At 59.9% G+C, this 16,530-nt stretch overlaps 1 protein-coding gene across 4 annotated transcripts in view; it reads left to right on the plus strand.

Annotated features, from left to right (window-relative positions):
* FGD2 (FYVE, RhoGEF and PH domain containing 2) overlaps positions 1 to 15,345 on the plus strand; it is a 17,546-nt gene extending 2,201 nt beyond the window's left edge. Inside the window, exons 1-16 of one of the 4 annotated variants that reach the window (XM_068159475.1) lie at positions 608 to 1,118; positions 6,820 to 7,093; positions 7,183 to 7,263; positions 7,695 to 7,843; positions 9,100 to 9,256; positions 9,386 to 9,524; positions 10,219 to 10,277; positions 10,526 to 10,672; positions 11,546 to 11,638; positions 11,915 to 11,994; positions 12,074 to 12,104; positions 12,212 to 12,304; positions 12,437 to 12,562; positions 12,680 to 12,826; positions 13,849 to 13,992; positions 14,071 to 15,345. In XM_068159475.1, coding sequence (XP_068015576.1) covers positions 1,054 to 1,118; positions 6,820 to 7,093; positions 7,183 to 7,263; positions 7,695 to 7,843; positions 9,100 to 9,256; positions 9,386 to 9,524; positions 10,219 to 10,277; positions 10,526 to 10,672; positions 11,546 to 11,638; positions 11,915 to 11,994; positions 12,074 to 12,104; positions 12,212 to 12,304; positions 12,437 to 12,562; positions 12,680 to 12,826; positions 13,849 to 13,992; positions 14,071 to 14,298 — 2,013 coding nt within the window. In that variant the 5' untranslated portion in view covers positions 608 to 1,053 and the 3' untranslated portion in view covers positions 14,299 to 15,345. Of the gene's footprint in view, positions 1 to 607; positions 1,119 to 6,819; positions 7,094 to 7,182; positions 7,264 to 7,694; positions 7,844 to 9,099; positions 9,257 to 9,385; positions 9,525 to 10,218; positions 10,278 to 10,525; positions 10,673 to 11,545; positions 11,639 to 11,914; positions 11,995 to 12,073; positions 12,105 to 12,211; positions 12,305 to 12,436; positions 12,563 to 12,679; positions 12,827 to 13,848; positions 13,993 to 14,070 lie in introns of those variants that run through there. The other 3 variants (XM_068159478.1, XM_068159476.1, XM_068159477.1) reach the window with 3 other exon arrangements.
* The last annotated feature ends 1,185 nt before the right edge of the window (positions 15,346 to 16,530 follow it).

Raw genomic sequence — 16,530 nt, forward strand, 5'->3', positions numbered from 1 at the left:
GGTGCTTGGAGCCATGGTTGAGTTGATCAGATGGTGCTGGGGGAGAGGTTGGACTTGGTGATCTCAAAGGTCTCTTCCAACCTGGTCTGGTCTGGTCCTATTTCTATTTCATTTCTATTTCTTGTCTATTCTATTCTATTCTATTCTATTCTATTCTATTCTATTCTATTCTATTCTATTCTATTCTATTCTATTCTATTCTATTCTATTCTATTCTATTCTATTCTATTCTATTCTATCCTATTCTATTCTATTCTGTTCTATTCTCCTTGCTCTCTACAGCTCCCTGAAAGGAGGTAGAAGCCAGGTGGGGGTTGGTCTCTTCTCCCAAGGAATAAGCAGCAGGACAAGAAGAGATGGCCTCCAGTTGCACCAGGAGAGGTTTAGGTTGGCCATGAGGAGCAGTTTTTTTCTCCACAGGCCTGGCCCAAGGGCAGTGGTGGAGTTCCCATCCCAGGAGGGGTTTCAAAGCCGTGGAGCTGTAGTGGTATGGAAGAGGAGTTGGTTCTGGCCTGGCAGTGCTGGGCTGAATGTTGCACTCAGTTTTAAAGGCCTTTTTCAACCTGACTGATCCTGTGACTGGCACACAGCCCATGCAGGGCACCCCAGGCTGCTGTCTGGGGTGGGAATAGGCCACCCCAGTGCTGGGAGCTCCCAGCAGATGGGCATATGCCTGTTTGTACCTTCATGCAGCACCTGTGCTGCTGCTGCTGCTCTGGGCTTGGTAATGCCCCAGCTTCATCCTACATGGCAAGATCCCCCCCCCCCCCCAAAACTGAACAAGTTCCCAAGTTTGCTCAGCATTTCTCCTACTTGCACCCTGCTGTGCTTCCCCTTTCCTCTTCCTTTTGAGGCCAGCCCAGAGACAAACTCTCTTACTACAGAAAGAAGGACAGCAGAGGATCTTTGCCTTGTGCAAATCCTCATCCCCAAACAACATCCTAGGTCCCAGAAACACCTTAAAGCAGAGAGAGGGAGAGAGGAAGGGAGAGAAACCATCACCAACCTCTCCTGCAGCTCCTTTACACCCAGGACTTGATCCCAGGCAGTGCCATGGAGGGAGAGGCCAATAACCCCCGGGGTGTGTGGAACCTGGTGGCTGAGTTTGAAGAGCACTGGTAAGGAGGGAGGGTCCTGGGTGCTGTGGGTGCATTCAGCCTCTGTGTGGTGTGGTGTTTGGAAGGAAAGAAACCACCAGAGAGGTGGTGTGGGGCTGTGGGGTAGGGGATTTGCAGCCCACAGGTCTGCTCTGGTGTCTCCCTTCTGCTGTGGGTCACAGGCAGAGGGCTGAAAACCTCAGTGGGATGGGACTGACCTTGCTGGAGGTTTCTGTGCCTGGCTGTGGGCCAGGTTGTGGTTACCTCCCTGCTCAGCACCTTTGGTAAATGCTTTCCCCCTGCTGCTGGGCCAGGAGGGTTTTGTGTTGCCAGTGGGGCAGGGGTCTTCCCTGGGAATTCACTGTGAGTGGCTGGGAGGACACAAAGCTCAGGCACCACCAGCCTGAGACTTAGGCAGTTGTGTGCAGTGATGTGGCTCCTGGGAGAGGGAAGAGCAAGCTTGGTGTGAAGGGGGAGAGCAAGCCCCTTTGGGGCTCTGCAGCAGCCCTGTGAACCACTTGGAGCCTGAGCTGGCACCCCCAGGCAGTGTGTGCCAGGGGCAGAGCTAGGGGCTCTGCCTTGGCCCTGGTGCAAAACCAACTCTGAGGCTTGGAGGACATCCTCACTGTGGTCTGTGCCCCAGCTTTCCATGTGTTGAACTGGGATAGCCAGCCCTGTGTTCCCTGGTATCAGTGAGGTGCTCTCAGCCTGCTCAGGCAGATCCCCTTCTGGGAGTTTCACCTGCACCTCCCCTGGGTGATCTGCTCTGGCTCCTCTGCTCCAGATGGCTGCAGGGCACTGTGGTTGTCCCCATGGTCTCACAGTCCATTCCTGGCCTGTGATGATCTTGTGTTGCAGCAATGCACAGCATTGGATCTGCCTCCATTTGACTGCTGCAGTTGGTTGGCTCTTTGGTGTGAGGTGGATTTAGAGGAAATAAAAGTAACTGAGAGCTTTTTGGAGGCAGCTGAGGAACCTGGGAGCAAGTTTTCTGGAAAAGAAAACAATTTAGCCTGGGTCAGTGTAAACAGAAAGAGAGAAGTTCCAGCAGTGAGTTTAGGCTGCCTCAGGTCTGGGAGGCACCAGGAGGGACTGATAAAGCCTCTGCCCTGTGAAGGGTTCTGCCAGCCCCCACGGACAGCAGGGGATTTGTGTGTGGCTGTGAACACCCCCTGAGCTCCCCAGCATGGGGAAGGGCCTCTCATCCTCTGCAGCTGGATCTCTCATCCTCTGCAGCTGGATCTCTCATCCTCTGCAGCTGTGCCTCTCACCCTCTGCAGCTGGGTCTCACCCTCTGCAGCTGGGTCTCACCCACTGCAGCTGTGCCTCTCACCCTCTGCAGCTGGGTCTCTCACCCTCTGCAGCTGTGCCTCTCACCCTCTGCAGCTGGGTCTCTCACCCTCTGCAGCTGGGTCTCTCACACTCTGCAGCTGGGTCTCTCACACTCTGCAGCTGTGCCTCTCACCCTCTGCAGCTGGGTCTCACCCTCTGCAGCTGGGTCTCTCACCCTCTGCAGCTGGGTCTCACCCTCTGCAGCTGGGTCTCACACCCTCTGCAGCTGGGTCTCACCCTCTGCAGCTGGGTCTCTCACCCTCTGCAGCTGGGTCTCTCATCCTTTGCAGCTGGGTCTCTCACCCTCTGCAGCTGTGCCTCTCACCCTCTGCAGCTGGGTCTCTCACCCTCTGCAGCTGGGTCTCACCCTCTGCAGCTGGGTCTCACACCCTCTGCAGCTGGGTCTCTCACCCTCTGCAGCTGGGTCTCTCATCCTTTGCAGCTGGGTCTCTCACCCTCTGCAGCTGGGTCTCTCACCCTCTGCAGCTGAGTCTCTCACCCTCTGCAGCTGGGTCTCTCATCCTTTGCAGCTGGGTCTCTCACCCTCTGCAGCTGGGTCTCTCACCCTCTGCAGCTGGGTCTCTCATCCTTTGCAGCTGGGTCTCTCACCCTCTGCAGCTGTGCCTCTCACCCTCTGCAGCTGGGTCTCTCATCCTCTGCAGCTGGGTCTCTCATCCTCTGCAGCTGGGTCTCTCACCCTCTGCAGCTGGGTCTCACCCTCTGCAGCTGTGCCTCTCACCCTCTGCAGCTGGGTCTCTCATCCTCTGCAGCTGGGTCTCTCACCCTCTGCAGCTGGGCCTCTCACCCTCTGCAGCTGGGTCTCTCATCCTCTGCAGCTGGGTCTCTCATCCTCTGCAGCTGGGTCTCTCACCCTCTGCAGCTGGGTCTCTCACCCTCTGCAGCTGGGTCTCTCATCCTCTGCAGCTGGGTCTCTCATCCTCTGCAGCTGGGTCTCTCACCCTCTGCAGCTGGGTCTCTCACCCTCTGCAGCTGGGTCTCACCCTCTGCAGCTGGGTCTCTCACCCTCTGCAGCTGGGTCTCACCCTCTGCAGCTGTGCCTCTCACCCTCTGCAGCTGGGTCTCACCCTCTGCAGCTGTGCCTCTCACCCTCTGCAGCTGGGTCTCTCACCCTCTGCAGCTGGGTGTCTCATCCTCTGCAGCTGTGCCTCTCACCCTCTGCAGCTGGGTCTCTCATCCTCTGCAGCTGGGTCTCTCACCCTCTGCAGCTGGGCCTCTCACCCTCTGCAGCTGTGCCTCTCACCCTCTGCAGCTGGGTCTCTCATCCTCTGCAGCTGGGTCTCACCCTCTGCAGCTGGGTCTCACCCTCTGCAGCTGTGCCTCTCACCCTCTGCAGCTGTGCCTCTCACCCTCTGCAGCTGGGTCTCTCACCCTCTGCAGCTGGGTCTCTCATCCTCTGCAGCTGGGTCTCTCATCCTCTGCAGCTGGGTCTCACCCTCTGCAGCTGGGTCTCTCATCCTCTGCTGCTGGGTCTCACCCTCTGCAGCTGTGCCTCACCCTCTGCAGCTGGGTCTCTCACCCTCTGCAGCTGGGTCTCTCATCCTCTGCAGCTGGGTCTCACCCTCTGCAGCTGGGTCTCTCACCCTCTGCAGCTGGGCCTCTCACCCTCTGCAGCTGGGTCTCTCACCCTCTGCAGCTGGGTCTCTCACCCTCTGCAGCTGGGTCTCACCCTCTGCAGCTGAGTCTCTCACCCTCTGCAGCTGGGTCTCACCCTCTGCAGCTGGGTCTCTCACCCTCTGCAGCTGGGTCTCTCATCCTCTGCAGCTGGGTCTCACCCTCTGCAGCTGGGTCTCTCACCCTCTGCAGCTGGGTCTCTCACCCTCTGCAGCTGGGTCTCACCCTCTGCAGCTGGGTCTCACACCCTCTGCAGCTGGGTCTCACCCTCTGCAGCTGGGTCTCTCACCCTCTGCAGCTGGGTCTCACCCTCTGCAGCTGGGTCTCACCCTCTGCAGCTGGGTCTCTCACCCTCTGCAGCTGGGTCTCTCATCCTTTGCAGCTGGGTCTCTCACCCTCTGCAGCTGGGTCTCACCCTCTGCAGCTGGGTCTCTCACCCTCTGCAGCTGGGTCTCACCCTCTGCAGCTGTGCCTCTCACCCTCTGCAGCTGGGTCTCACCCTCTGCAGCTGTGCCTCTCACCCTCTGCAGCTGGGTCTCTCACCCTCTGCAGCTGGGTGTCTCATCCTCTGCAGCTGTGCCTCTCACCCTCTGCAGCTGGGTCTCTCATCCTCTGCAGCTGGGTCTCTCACCCTCTGCAGCTGGGCCTCTCACCCTCTGCAGCTGTGCCTCTCACCCTCTGCAGCTGGGTCTCTCATCCTCTGCAGCTGGGTCTCTCATCCTCTGCAGCTGGGTCTCACCCTCTGCAGCTGGGTCTCACCCTCTGCAGCTGTGCCTCTCACCCTCTGCAGCTGTGCCTCTCACCCTCTGCAGCTGTGCCTCTCACCCTCTGCAGCTGGGTCTCTCACCCTCTGCAGCTGGGTCTCTCATCCTCTGCAGCTGGGTCTCTCATCCTCTGCAGCTGGGTCTCACCCTCTGCAGCTGGGTCTCACCCTCTGCAGCTGGGTCTCACCCTCTGCAGCTGGGTCTCTCATCCTCTGCAGCTGGGTCTCACCCTCTGCAGCTGGGTCTCTCACCCTCTGCAGCTGGGCCTCTCACCCTCTGCAGCTGGGTCTCTCACCCTCTGCAGCTGGGTCTCACCCTCTGCAGCTGGGTCTCTCACCCTCTGCAGCTGGGTCTCTCACCCTCTGCAGCTGGGTCTCTCACCCTCTGCAGCTGGGTCTCACCCTCTGCAGCTGGGTCTCTCACCCTCTGCAGCTGGGTCTCACACCCTCTGCAGCTGGGTCTCTCACCCTCTGCAGCTGGGTCTCTCACCCTCTGCAGCTGTGCCTCTCATCCTCTGCAGCTGGGTCTCTCACCCTCTGCAGCTGGGTCTCACCCTCTGCAGCTGGGTCTCTCACCCTCTGCAGCTGGGTCTCACACCCTCTGCAGCTGGGTCTCTCACCCTCTGCAGCTGGGTCTCACCCTCTGCAGCTGGGTCTCACCCTCTGCAGCTGGGTCTCTCATCCTCTGCAGCTGGGTCTCACCCTCTGCAGCTGGGTCTCACCCTCTGCAGTTGAGTCTCTCATCCTCTGCAGCTGGGTCTCTCACCCTCTGCAGCTGGGTCTCTCACCCTCTGCAACTGGGTCTCTCACCCTCTGCAGCTGGCTCTCTGCTGCTGAAGTCATCTTTTATGCTCAACTCTGAGGTGTTATGTCTCTTTTCACCTCTGGTTCTCCTTTCTCCTCACCCCACTCCTGTCTGCAGGCCACCACTGAAAGTCTTTCTGCCCAGAGCAGTTTGCCACAGGGGCCAGTGCTTGGATGACAGACAGCTGACTGTTGTCATCTTCAAGGCCTGTGCTCTCTGAGGCTTCTCCCTGCTCTGGATCTGGTTTCCTTGTCTTCCCTAGAAAAGGGAAGAGAGAAGCCCACCAATAATCTACCAAAGCACCCACAGGCCCTCTCAGCTGGCACCTCTTGGGCTTCTGAAGCCTCATGTCCAAGGTTGCTGGCTCTCTGGTGGCTGCAGGCAGAAGGCCAGGGCTGGGCTTTGGGGAACCAATGGCTGTGGGTGGGTTGAAGGGTGGGATCTGGAGCAGATGGGGACTGACCACAGCAGCAGGAGGCAGTGGGAGAAGAGGGATTGGATCCTGCCCTACTTCTCTACAGCAACCTGAAAGGAGGTTGTAGCCAGGTGGGGGTTGGTCTCTTCTCCCAGGGACCAGAGGCAATGGCCTCAAGTTGCCCCAGGGCAGGTTTAGGTTGGCCATGAGGAACAATTTCTTGCCCTTGAGGGTTGTCAAGGCCTGGCCCAGGCTGCCCAGGGGCAGTGGTGGAGTTTCAAAGCTGTGGAGCTGTGGTGCTGAGGGCCCTGGGATGGTAGTGCCTGGGTTGGCAGTGCCCTGGGTTGGTAGTGCCTGGGTTGGTAGTGCCCTGGGTTGGTAGTGCCTGGGTTGGTAGTGCCCTGGGTTGGTAGTGCCCTGAGTTGGCAGTGCCTGGGTTGGCAGTGCCTGGGTTGGTAGTGCCTGGGTTGGCAGTGCCTGGGTTGGCAGTGCCTGGGTTGGCAGTGCCTGGGTTGGTAGGGCCTGGGTTGGTAGGGCCCTGGCAGTGCTGGCTAAGGTTGGACTGAATGGTCTTAGAGGTCTCTTCCAACCCCTACAATTCTCTGATCCTCTCTGTGGGCTTTCAGACCCCAGGTTGTGTCAGGGTATAGGAGGGGTGCTGGGGTGCTGCTGTGCCTTACAGCCTCCACCTGAGCCCAGTGGCTGTAACCTGGGAGCTGGTTGGGGCAGGCTGTGCCGGGGAAGACGTGAGCTGATGGTGCTGACTCTCCTGTAGCAGGGCCAGCACAGGTGCCTGGAGGAACACACAGGCTCCACAAGGCCAAAATGCTCCTGCAGCCAGCCAGCCCCAGCAGCTCCCAGCAGCTCCCACCAGCCAGAGCCTCTCCCAGGTGGCTGCCAGGCACCCAGAGAAGGAGGAGGAGGAGGAGGAAGAGGAGCAGCAGGGTCAGAGGGGGCTTAGCTTCAAATGCCTCCGGTCCTTCCGACACAAGATCAGGGAGGACAGCTGGAGGAGGCAGCAGGACCCAGGCCTCGAGCCCAGCAGCAAGGTGAGCTCTGGAGGAGGCTCTGGTGGGGCTGGTGGGGAGTTTGGGGATTGCCTCTCTGCCCACAGGATTGAGCTCTTCTCCCCACACAGGAACCAGAGGAGAAGAAAATTGCCCTGGAGCTGCTGGAGACCGAGCAGGCCTACGTCAGCCGCCTGCACCTGCTCGACCAGGTGAGCCAGGGCCAGAGGGGCCTGGGGCCTGCTGCTCTCTGTCCCCAGCAGCACTGCTCAGCCACTCCGTGGTGACAAACTGGGCAGGACACACAGCTCTGCACTGTGCTCCACAGCAGGGCTTTGGGCCCTGGGGCTCAGTTCAGGGCATGCAGAGGCCAGGGAGTGTTCCTGGAGGCTTTGGAGAGGAAGAAGCTGTACAGATGAGAGCTGTGCTGGGCTGCTGGCTGTCATAGCCAGAGTGTGGGTCTGGTCTTGTCTTTTCCTCCACCCCACACCTCCAGGGAGCAGCTTTGTCCCAGCACAGCTTTCCAATGCCTCTCTCTTGGGAGGTGGGACTGCCCTCCAGCGCTTTAGGCCTTTTCACTGGGTGATGTGCCAAGGAATGGGATCCTTACACCTCTCCCTGACCCTTTCTTACTCACCCTCAGGTATTCTATGCTGAGCTGATGAAAGAGGCCAAAACCAGGAAGACAGTCCCAGAGGAAGTGGTGAAAATGATCTTCTCCAACATCTCCTCCATCTACCAGTTCCATGCCAAGTTCTTCCTGCCAGAGCTGCAGCAGCGGATGGAGGATTGGTGAGCTGCAGCAGGGGAGGGGATGGGGGAGCAGCACCAGAGCTCAGCCTGATTTGTTCCAAAGGTCTTTGTGCTGCAAAGCAATTCCTTAAAACACTCCAGCCTAGAGCAGGATGTGTCTGAGAAGTGACACCTCAGCTGGTTTAGGGCTGTGCACAAGCACAGGCTGGCTGCAAGCTGGGGCACTTCCTGTTCTGGAGAGCAGGAAGCTGGAATCATAGACCCTTAGAACTGCTGAGGTTGGAAGAGACCTTGGAGATCATCAAGTCCAGCCACACACCTAGAGCTCACAATCTGCTGAGCCACTACCACTGAACCACATCCCTCAGCACCACATCCACACTTCAAACCCCTCCAGGGAGGGTGACTCCACCACCTCCCTGGGCAGCCTGGGACAGTGCCTGAGAACCCTTGCTGGGAAGAAATTGTTCCTAATATCCAACCTTGAACCTCCCCTGGCACAACTTGAGGCTGTTTCCTCTTGTTCTGTCACTTGCTGCACATGAGAAAGGACCAACCCCCACCTGGCTCCTCCTTTGAGGTAGTTGTAGAGGAGGATAAGGGCAGACCTCATACTCCCTGACAACTACCTCAGAGGAGGCTGAAGTGAGACCCCAGCCTTCTCTTCTGAAGATGAAACACCCCCAGTTCCCTCAGCAGCTCCTCACAGGACTTGGGTTCAAGGCTCTTCACCAGCTTGGTTGCTCTTCTCTGGATACATTCCAGCCCCTCAATGTCCTTCTTGTAGCAAGGAGCCCAAAACTGAACCCAGGGTTTGTGGTGTGATCTCTCCAGCACTGAGCAGAGGGGGACAACCACATCCCTAGACCTGCTGCCCACACTCTTCCACATCCAAACCAGGATGCCCCTGAGCTGCTTGGCCACCTGAGCACTCTGCTGGCTGGTGTTCAGCCAGCCATCAGTTAACACCCCCAAGTCCTTCTCCATGAGCAGCTCTCCAGCCACCCTGCCTCTAAGCCTGGAGCATGGCATGGGGTTGTGGCCCAGGTGCAGCTCTCAGCAGTTGCCCTTGTTCAGCCTCATGCTCATGTTGGCCTCAGCCCAGCCAGCCTGGCCACAGCTCTCTGCAGAGCCAGCAGATCAGCACATCCACCCAGCTTGGTGCCATCTGCAAACTTGTGTGGGGATGTGGCAGGTGACAGCAGCCAGGTCTCTGTCCTTCACCAGGAAGCTTCCCTTTGCCCCTGGCAGGCTGTGCTCGGAGGCAGCTGCTGCTCTGTGCTTCCCTCCTGCAGGAGCTGCAACCCACGGATCGGGGATGTGATCCAGAAGCTTGCACCCTTCCTCAAGATGTATGGAGAGTATGTGAAGAACTTTGACAAGGCTGTGGAGCTGCTCACTGCCTGGTCAGAGAAGTCTCCTGCCTTCCAGGAGCAGATTGCTGACATCCAGGTGATGCCCCCCGGGCAGGCTGGGGATCCGCAGCAGTGCTCCCCGGGATCTGCCTGCAAGGGGAAGCACTGGAGGCTGGGAGCTGCTTTGTTCACTGCTCCTCTCTGGGTGCCTGCTGTCTGTCCCCAGAAGAGGAAGGTCTGTGCCAACCTGACGCTGCAGCACCACATGCTGGAGCCTGTGCAGAGGATCCCACGCTACGAGCTGCTGCTGCAGGAGTACGTCCGGAAGCTGCCTCCTGCCTCCCCGGACCGGGAGGGTGCAGAGAGTGAGGACCTCGTGGGGCTGCCCCTGCTGGGGGCATGGCCAGGGGGGGCTTGCAGGGCTCCTCAGGATTCTCTCCCCAGCTGCCCTATGCCCTTGGATAAAAACTGAATGCCAGAGTTGGGGGGACTGCAAGGGACCTCTGGACATCATCCAGTCCAACCCTCCTTGCTCCAGCAGGGCACCCATAGCAGTGTGCCCAGGGTCACAATGGCCAGGGGGGGTTGGAAGCTCTCCAGAGAAGGAGACTCCACAACGTGTCTGGGCATCCTGCTCCAGGCTCCAGCACCCTCAGACCAAAGAATTTTCTCCTCCTGTTCAAGTGGAACCTCCTGGGTTCTAGTTTGTGCCCATTGCCCTTTGTCCTCCCGCTAGGCACTACTAGAGCCCATCCCCATCTCCTTGCCCCCTGCCCTTCAGCTCTTGCTGAGCACTGAGCAGATCCCCTCTCAGGCTGCTCTTCAGCCCCGACAGCCCCAGGGCTCTCAGCCTGTCCTCCTCACAGGCTGCTCAGCATCTTTGTAGCCTCCACTGAACTCTCTCCAGTAGTTCTCAGTCTTTCGGGGCCGTTCTGGCTGTGTCCAGCAGAGGGCAGCAGCCTCCACCGGTCCATCTCCCCTCCCGCAGGGAGAGCCCCGGGGGCTATCTCCCACAGCTCCCCAGCAAGTGTTTAACTTCTCTTTTTCTTCTCTCTGCAGAGGCCCTAGAGATGATTTTTATGGTGGCCAAGCACGCAAACGCAGCCATCACTGAGATGGTGAGTGCCTGGCCCAGCTGGCAGCACTTGGTGGCTCACAGCAGGGAGAAGTGCCACATGTCCTCCTGGCCTCATTGCTGGGGGACTCAGTGGAGCTCAGCTGTGCCCAGAGCGGGGCAGGAGCAGTGTGGGGTCAGCAGAGGTGGGGTCAGCAGAGGTGGGGTCAGACCCTGCTGGAGGGGAGCCAGGGGTGGCAGATGGGTAGTTGCTCAGCCCCCTGCACAGAGCAGCTCCTCTGCCTGCCCCAGGAGCGGCTGCAGAACCTCTGGGTGGTCTACCAGCGGCTGGGCCTGGAGGATGACATCGTGGATCCCTCCAACGAGCTGATCAAGGAGGGGCCGGTCCAGAAGATCTCCACCCGCAACAACAGCACCTCGGAGAAGTACCTGTTCCTGGTGGGAGCTGGGATGCACAGGGGGAGGGACAGGGGGCAGCTGGGCCAGGGGAGAGGGCAGCACAGCCTCCTGGGGTGTTGCTGAGTCGTCTCTACACAAGGGGCTGAATTCAGAGCTGGGGTTTGACTCCACTCCAGGGCAGGGCACCCTGTACAGGACATGGTTGGGAGCCTGCTGCTCAGCCCTTGGGTTGTGCTCCCAGAGCACTTCACTTTTGCAGGGGGAGACAGAACCATAGAATTGTTCTGGTTGGAGAAGACCTTTGAGATCCTCCAGTCCAACCCTTAACCCAGCACTGCCAGGGCACCACTGAACCATGGCCCTCAGCACCACATCTCCAGGGCTTTCAAACCCCTCCAGGGATGGGGATTGCAGCCTGGGCCATACCTTGGCAAACCTCCAAGGGACAAAATCGCTCCTCATCTCCAGCCTGAACCTGCCCTGGGGCAGCTTGGGCCCCTTTCCTCAGTGGGAAAAGAGACAAACCCCCACTGGGCTCCAGCCTCTTCCCAGGGAGTTGTAGAGAGCCAGAAGGTCTCCCCTCAGCCTCTTTGCCTCTAGACTGAACACCCACAGTTGTCTCCTCTGCTCCTCCCCAGCCCTGTTCTCCAGACCCTTCACCCAGCTTTGTTGCCCTTCTCTGGACCCACTCCAGCCTCTCAATATCCTTCTTGGGGTGAGGGGCCCGGAACTGAACCCAGTGGTTGAGGTGTGGCCTTACCAGTGCCCAGCACAGAGTTACTCAGTGTTTAGCTTGGAGTCTTCCCAAGCACCACCTCAGCCCCAGGGGTGAAGGACCCCAGATTCCAGGGGCAGCCTCCAGCTCTGAGCAGGCAGGTCCTGGGCTCCAACCAACCCTTTCCTCCTCCCCAGTTCAACAACATGCTGCTCTACTGCGTGCCCAAGGTCATCCAGGTGGGTGCTGAGTTCCAGGTCCACCTGCGCATCAACGTGGACGGCATGAAGGTGAGATGGGCACAGTGTGCTTCCCCCAGCCCCTGGCTGCTCCCTGGGGCACCCACCCCGGGCTGGAGCGTGGCTGCTGCCCTCTGCTTCCTGGGGCTGGGGCCAGGGGGCTCCTGGGGGGTGAGGAGGAGAGGCTGACGCGCTCCGACGGCGCGAGGCAGCAGCGGAGCCTTGTGGGACCCGTGGGGCTGAAGGGAGGTCACTGTCCCCCACACCCTGGAGGAAGCTTCCTGCCTGCTGGAGGTGACCTCAGCTGCTCCTCTGCTCCCCTCTCAGGTGCGGGTGCTGAAGGATGCGCAGCTCCCAAACACCTTCCTGGTGTCAGGAGAGCAGAGGACGCTGGAGCTGCAGGCCAGGTAAGGGCAGCAGTGCTGGGCCTGCAGGCCCCCAGGGAGGGAGGGGCTGTGCCTTATCCATCTCCCTTCTTCTACCCAGGTCTGAGGAGGAGATGAACGCCTGGATCAAGGTACCACCGAGTGCTGGGAGAGGCTGCTGCCATCTTGCTCAGCCCAGCTGGATGCCTTGTGTCTGAGCAGCCCCCAGCGGCCCCTCCAGCCCTGTCTTCCCCTCTAGGCCTTCCAGGATGCCATTGACAGGAAGGAGAAGAGCACTGAGACCTTTAAGGCAGCAGTACAGGGGATGGAGGCAGGCTCCCCTGCTCTGAAGGTACTTCTCCTGCCCTCCCCATGCCGTGAAACACAGCTGCGGGGAAGCTGTAGTGGGAACTAAAGGCTGGGGAGGGGCAGAGCAGAGGGGCTGGCACCAGGTAGCCCCAGTGATGCCATCTGCGCCCCCCAGGCAGAGGAGCTGGGGCGCCGAGCCCCGCGGTGGGTGCGGGACAGGCTGGTGTCCATGTGCATGCGCTGCCAGCAGCCCTTCAGCGCCATCGTGCGGCGCAGGCACCACTGCCGAGCCTGCGGATACGTGAGTCACCCCCGGACCCCTACCCCCGCCAGCCCGGCCCCGGCCCCCGCCAGCCCGGCCCCGGTGTCCGCCAGCCCTGCCCCGGCCTCCGCCAGCCTCCCTGTCTGCTGCCTGCAGGTGGTGTGCGCTCGCTGTTCTGACTACAAGGCTGAGCTGCAGTACGATGGCAACCGCCTGAACCGCGTCTGCCAGCACTGCTACGTCTTCCTGACTGGTCAGGTGGTGCCAGAGGAGCAGGACAGGAAGCACAGAGGTATCCTGGAGGTGAGCTCTGCCCATCAGAGAATCGGTTTGGTTGGAAGAGACTTTTAAGATCAAGGCCAACCCTTAACCCAGCACTGCCAGGTCACCACTAAACCATGGCCCTTGGCACCACACCTCCATGGCTTTGAAACCCCTCCAGGGATGGGGATTCCTCCACTGCTCTGGGCAGCCTGGACCAGGCCTTGACAGCCTTCAGGGGGAAGAAAATTTTCCTCATGGCCAACCTAAACCTGCCCTGGGGCAACCTGAGGCCATTTCCTCTTATCCTGTTGCTTGTTCCTTGGGAGAAGAGACCAACCCTCACCTGTCTCCAGCCTCCTTTAATGGGGAGTTGTAGAGAGCCAGAAGGTCTCCCCTGCTGGCCACACCATTGCTGATCCAAGACAAGATGCTGGTGACCTTCTTGCCTACCTGGGCACAGGCTGGCAGTTGACTTAACACCTCCAGGTCCTTTTCCATTGGGCAGTTTCCAGCCACTCTGCCTGGGGTTGTTGCAACCCAAGTGCTGGACCTGGCCCTTGACCTTGTTGTACCTCATCCCCTGGCCTCAGCCCATGGGTCCAGCCTGGCCAGATCCCCCTGCAGAGCCTCCTACCCTCCAGCAGATCAACACTGTCACCCAGCTTGGTGTCATCTGCAAACTTACTGAGAGTGCCTTGATCCCTCTTCCAGATCATTGATAAAGACATTAAAGAGAACTCCTCCTCTGTTCCTCTTCCCCTGAGCCACCCACCCTGGTCCCCAGCCCTGCTGTCCCACTCTGGCTGTGCACCTGCAGCAGGAGGGCTGGGAGTCAGAGGTGCCTGTGAATTGTGGGGCTGGTGGGGTGTGCTGAGCTGGGAGAAAGCACCTGGGGCTCCTTCCACCACGGGACCTCAGCAGGACCTTCACAGCTGGGACCACCCCTCCCCTGCCCCCGCTCTGGGGGGGTTTGTGGAGCAGGGAGCAGATGCCCATGGCTTGGTGCCCTTTCTGCCTCCTGCAGGGGGGATTCAGGGCTTGCTTTGTTGGGTTTTTGACAGAAGGAAGCTGCAGAGGTCTCAGGCAGGAGCTTGCTCTGCAGCTCTCTGCAGCTGCTGGACAAGAGCGGCAAGGGGAGCACGGGCGGCTGGTTCGTGATCCCGCAGGACGATCCCCTGGTGCTGTACATCTATGCAGCCCCCCAGGTACGGCCAGGCTCAGCCCCGAGGGACATCCTGCTGCGCCCACCCTGTGCCCCCCACCACTGTCTTTGCTCTTGGCAGGACGTGCGAGCCCACACCTCCATCCCGCTGCTGGGCTACCAGGTGAGGGAGCTGCAGCAGGGCCCCTGCCGCCACCTCTTCCAGCTGGTGCAGTCCGGGCGCGTTCTCACCTTCATGGCCGACAGCGAGGAGCTGAAGCAGCGCTGGATGAGGGCCATGGCTCGCTCTGCTGCAGGCATCACACACCCCCAGGAGGAAGATGTGATCTCCTGTGATGAAGCAGAATGAGGCCACGTCCACCTCCGGGACAGCCCCCTGCGTCAAGCCTCCCCTTGCCTATCCTGCTCCCAGCTGGCTTCAAGCAGATCCTCACACTCACTGCACTTTGGGTTTTCATCACAAAAAGGGCAAGATGGTGATGCTTTTGCCACTGTATGGACAAGCTGAGTCCCTTTTCTCTTCCCTCCTTGCCCCCTGCACTGGGCAGAGATGATGGAGGTACCCGAGCTGAGGAGGAGGGAGAGCCAGCCAGGGCGTTTTGGGGAGCCTGCGCCCCTGCAGCCAGCCCTGCCCTGGCCGGCTGTGCCGTGCCGCCGGCTGCCAGCAGAGGGCAGCAACGCCTCAGCCTTGCTCGGCCGGTGCCGGTGCGCGGTTGTGTGGCAGCCTCTGTGCTGCCCTGATGATAAACGCTGACCTGCAGCCCCCTCGAGCGGTCCAAGGAGCCTTTTTGGAGAGTGTACTTTCCGAAGCATCCCGTGGGGTTGTCACTGGGGCCCTGCATCACCTCGTCTGCAACCACCCTCCTCTGACACCCTGCATTTGGGATATCCCTCTCCCGGCCTCTCACTGCTCCTGGCCTCCCCCTGCTGTAGTCCCAGGGTGTGGGTACCCCTTACCCACTGAGCCAACCTGTGCTGTGCCCATCCCAGACTTTCACCAGACCTCACCTTCCACCCTTGGACCCCTCCTTGGACACACTTTGGGAGGGGGCTGGGTCCACACAGGGGCTGCCACACCAGTGTGCAGCAGCAATGCTGGGGAGACAGAGGGGAGCCCCCCCCAACATCAGCAGCAGAACAAACAGCCCTGGTTCTGTGCCAGCACTGCAGGCTGCAGCCCCATGTTTGTAATCACAGAGTCAGAGGCTGATTTGGGTGGGAAGGGACCTTTCAAGCTCATCCAGTCCAACTCCCTGCAGCCAGCAGGGACATCTGCACCTAGAGCAGGGTGCTCAGGGCTCCAAACCCCCTGACCTGCAATGGTGCCAGGGATGGGCATCTCCCAGCTCCCTGGGCAATGTGATCCAGGGTCTTACCAACCTAAAGAAATAATTCTTCCTTCTCTCCACTCAGAATCTGCCTCTTTCAGTCCCAGACCATCAGCCCTTCCTGTCACAACAGGCCATGCTCAAAACTCTGTCCCCAGCTTACTCAAAGGCTCCTTTTAAGTCCTGAAAGGCCACCAGAAGGGCTTCCCAAGCAAGAAGGTTTCTTTCCATGTCTTCTTCAGTTCCCTCAGACATGTTGTTCAGGCAGAAGTTGTCACTTCCAAGCCTGCCAGGGGCTGAAATGGGCTGCAGGAAGCTGGGGAGCTCAGTGTCCCTAGCAGGCTGGGAGTGCTGGAGCATACAGCAGCTCCAGCCCAGGGATCACAGGATAAATGGATCCATGGAGAGTGTTTTGGAGCCTGATAGTGCAAGTGGGGAGAGCACTTGGGGAGAGGATGGGGAGCAAAGAGGAACCACAGCTGTCAGCACTCTGGAGGACCTTAGGGAGCCAGCAAAGTGTGAGCATCATCCTCCTTCCTCAGCCCATCTTGGAAAAGAGCAAACTTTCCTCCACCTTCAAAGATACCATCAAGGAAGGTGGAGAGGAGCTCGATGGGGGGGGCGGGGAGGAAAGCTCTGCCAAAACAATCCCCCCTGGGGCCTGGGGATGCCACCCAGCACGGAGCCCACCTCAGAAACAAAGAGCACAGAGGTTTCCAGAGACACCCCAAAACCACCTGGTGGGAAGGGGAAGCCCCAGCCCCCCCGGGCAAGGCCGGGGCCGGGAGCCTGCTGCTGGAAGGGGCAAGAGGCAGCGAGGGGAAGCCCGCGGGGCTGGAAGGTTCTGCGCCGTGGCCCTTCCGCCGCGGCGTCACCCCTGTGTCAGCCGGGAACAAAACAAGCCCGGAGCGAGGGGGGAGCTGCCGGCAGCCCGCGGCTCATGAATGGGCCTAAGAATAGATTTCCTGTTTACCCAGCAAAAAAAACTGCTGCTGGGGCACAGGGCACCTGGGTGCTATTTTTACCGGCTCTTCCCCACCCTGCTGCTGGCCCCCAGCCGCCCTCAGGGACCCCCTGCTCTGCTGCAGCACCCTTGGGCTGCTGGGGAAGAGAGGTGGCCAAGGGATGGAGGGGGGTGACAGGGCACCAGGGCAGGTTACTGCCACCACCTTGGCACCGCGCTGCCCCCAGGGGTGAGAGCATCGCTCGGCTGCCCTAAGCATCCCTGAAACAGGCTGTTGGTGGGGGACCAA

The sequence above is a fragment of the Melanerpes formicivorus genome, unplaced genomic scaffold (assembly GCF_026170545.1).
Source record: "Melanerpes formicivorus ecotype bairdi unplaced genomic scaffold, bMelFor1.0.p_v2 SCAF_46, whole genome shotgun sequence".
NCBI lineage: Eukaryota > Metazoa > Chordata > Aves > Piciformes > Picidae > Melanerpes > Melanerpes formicivorus.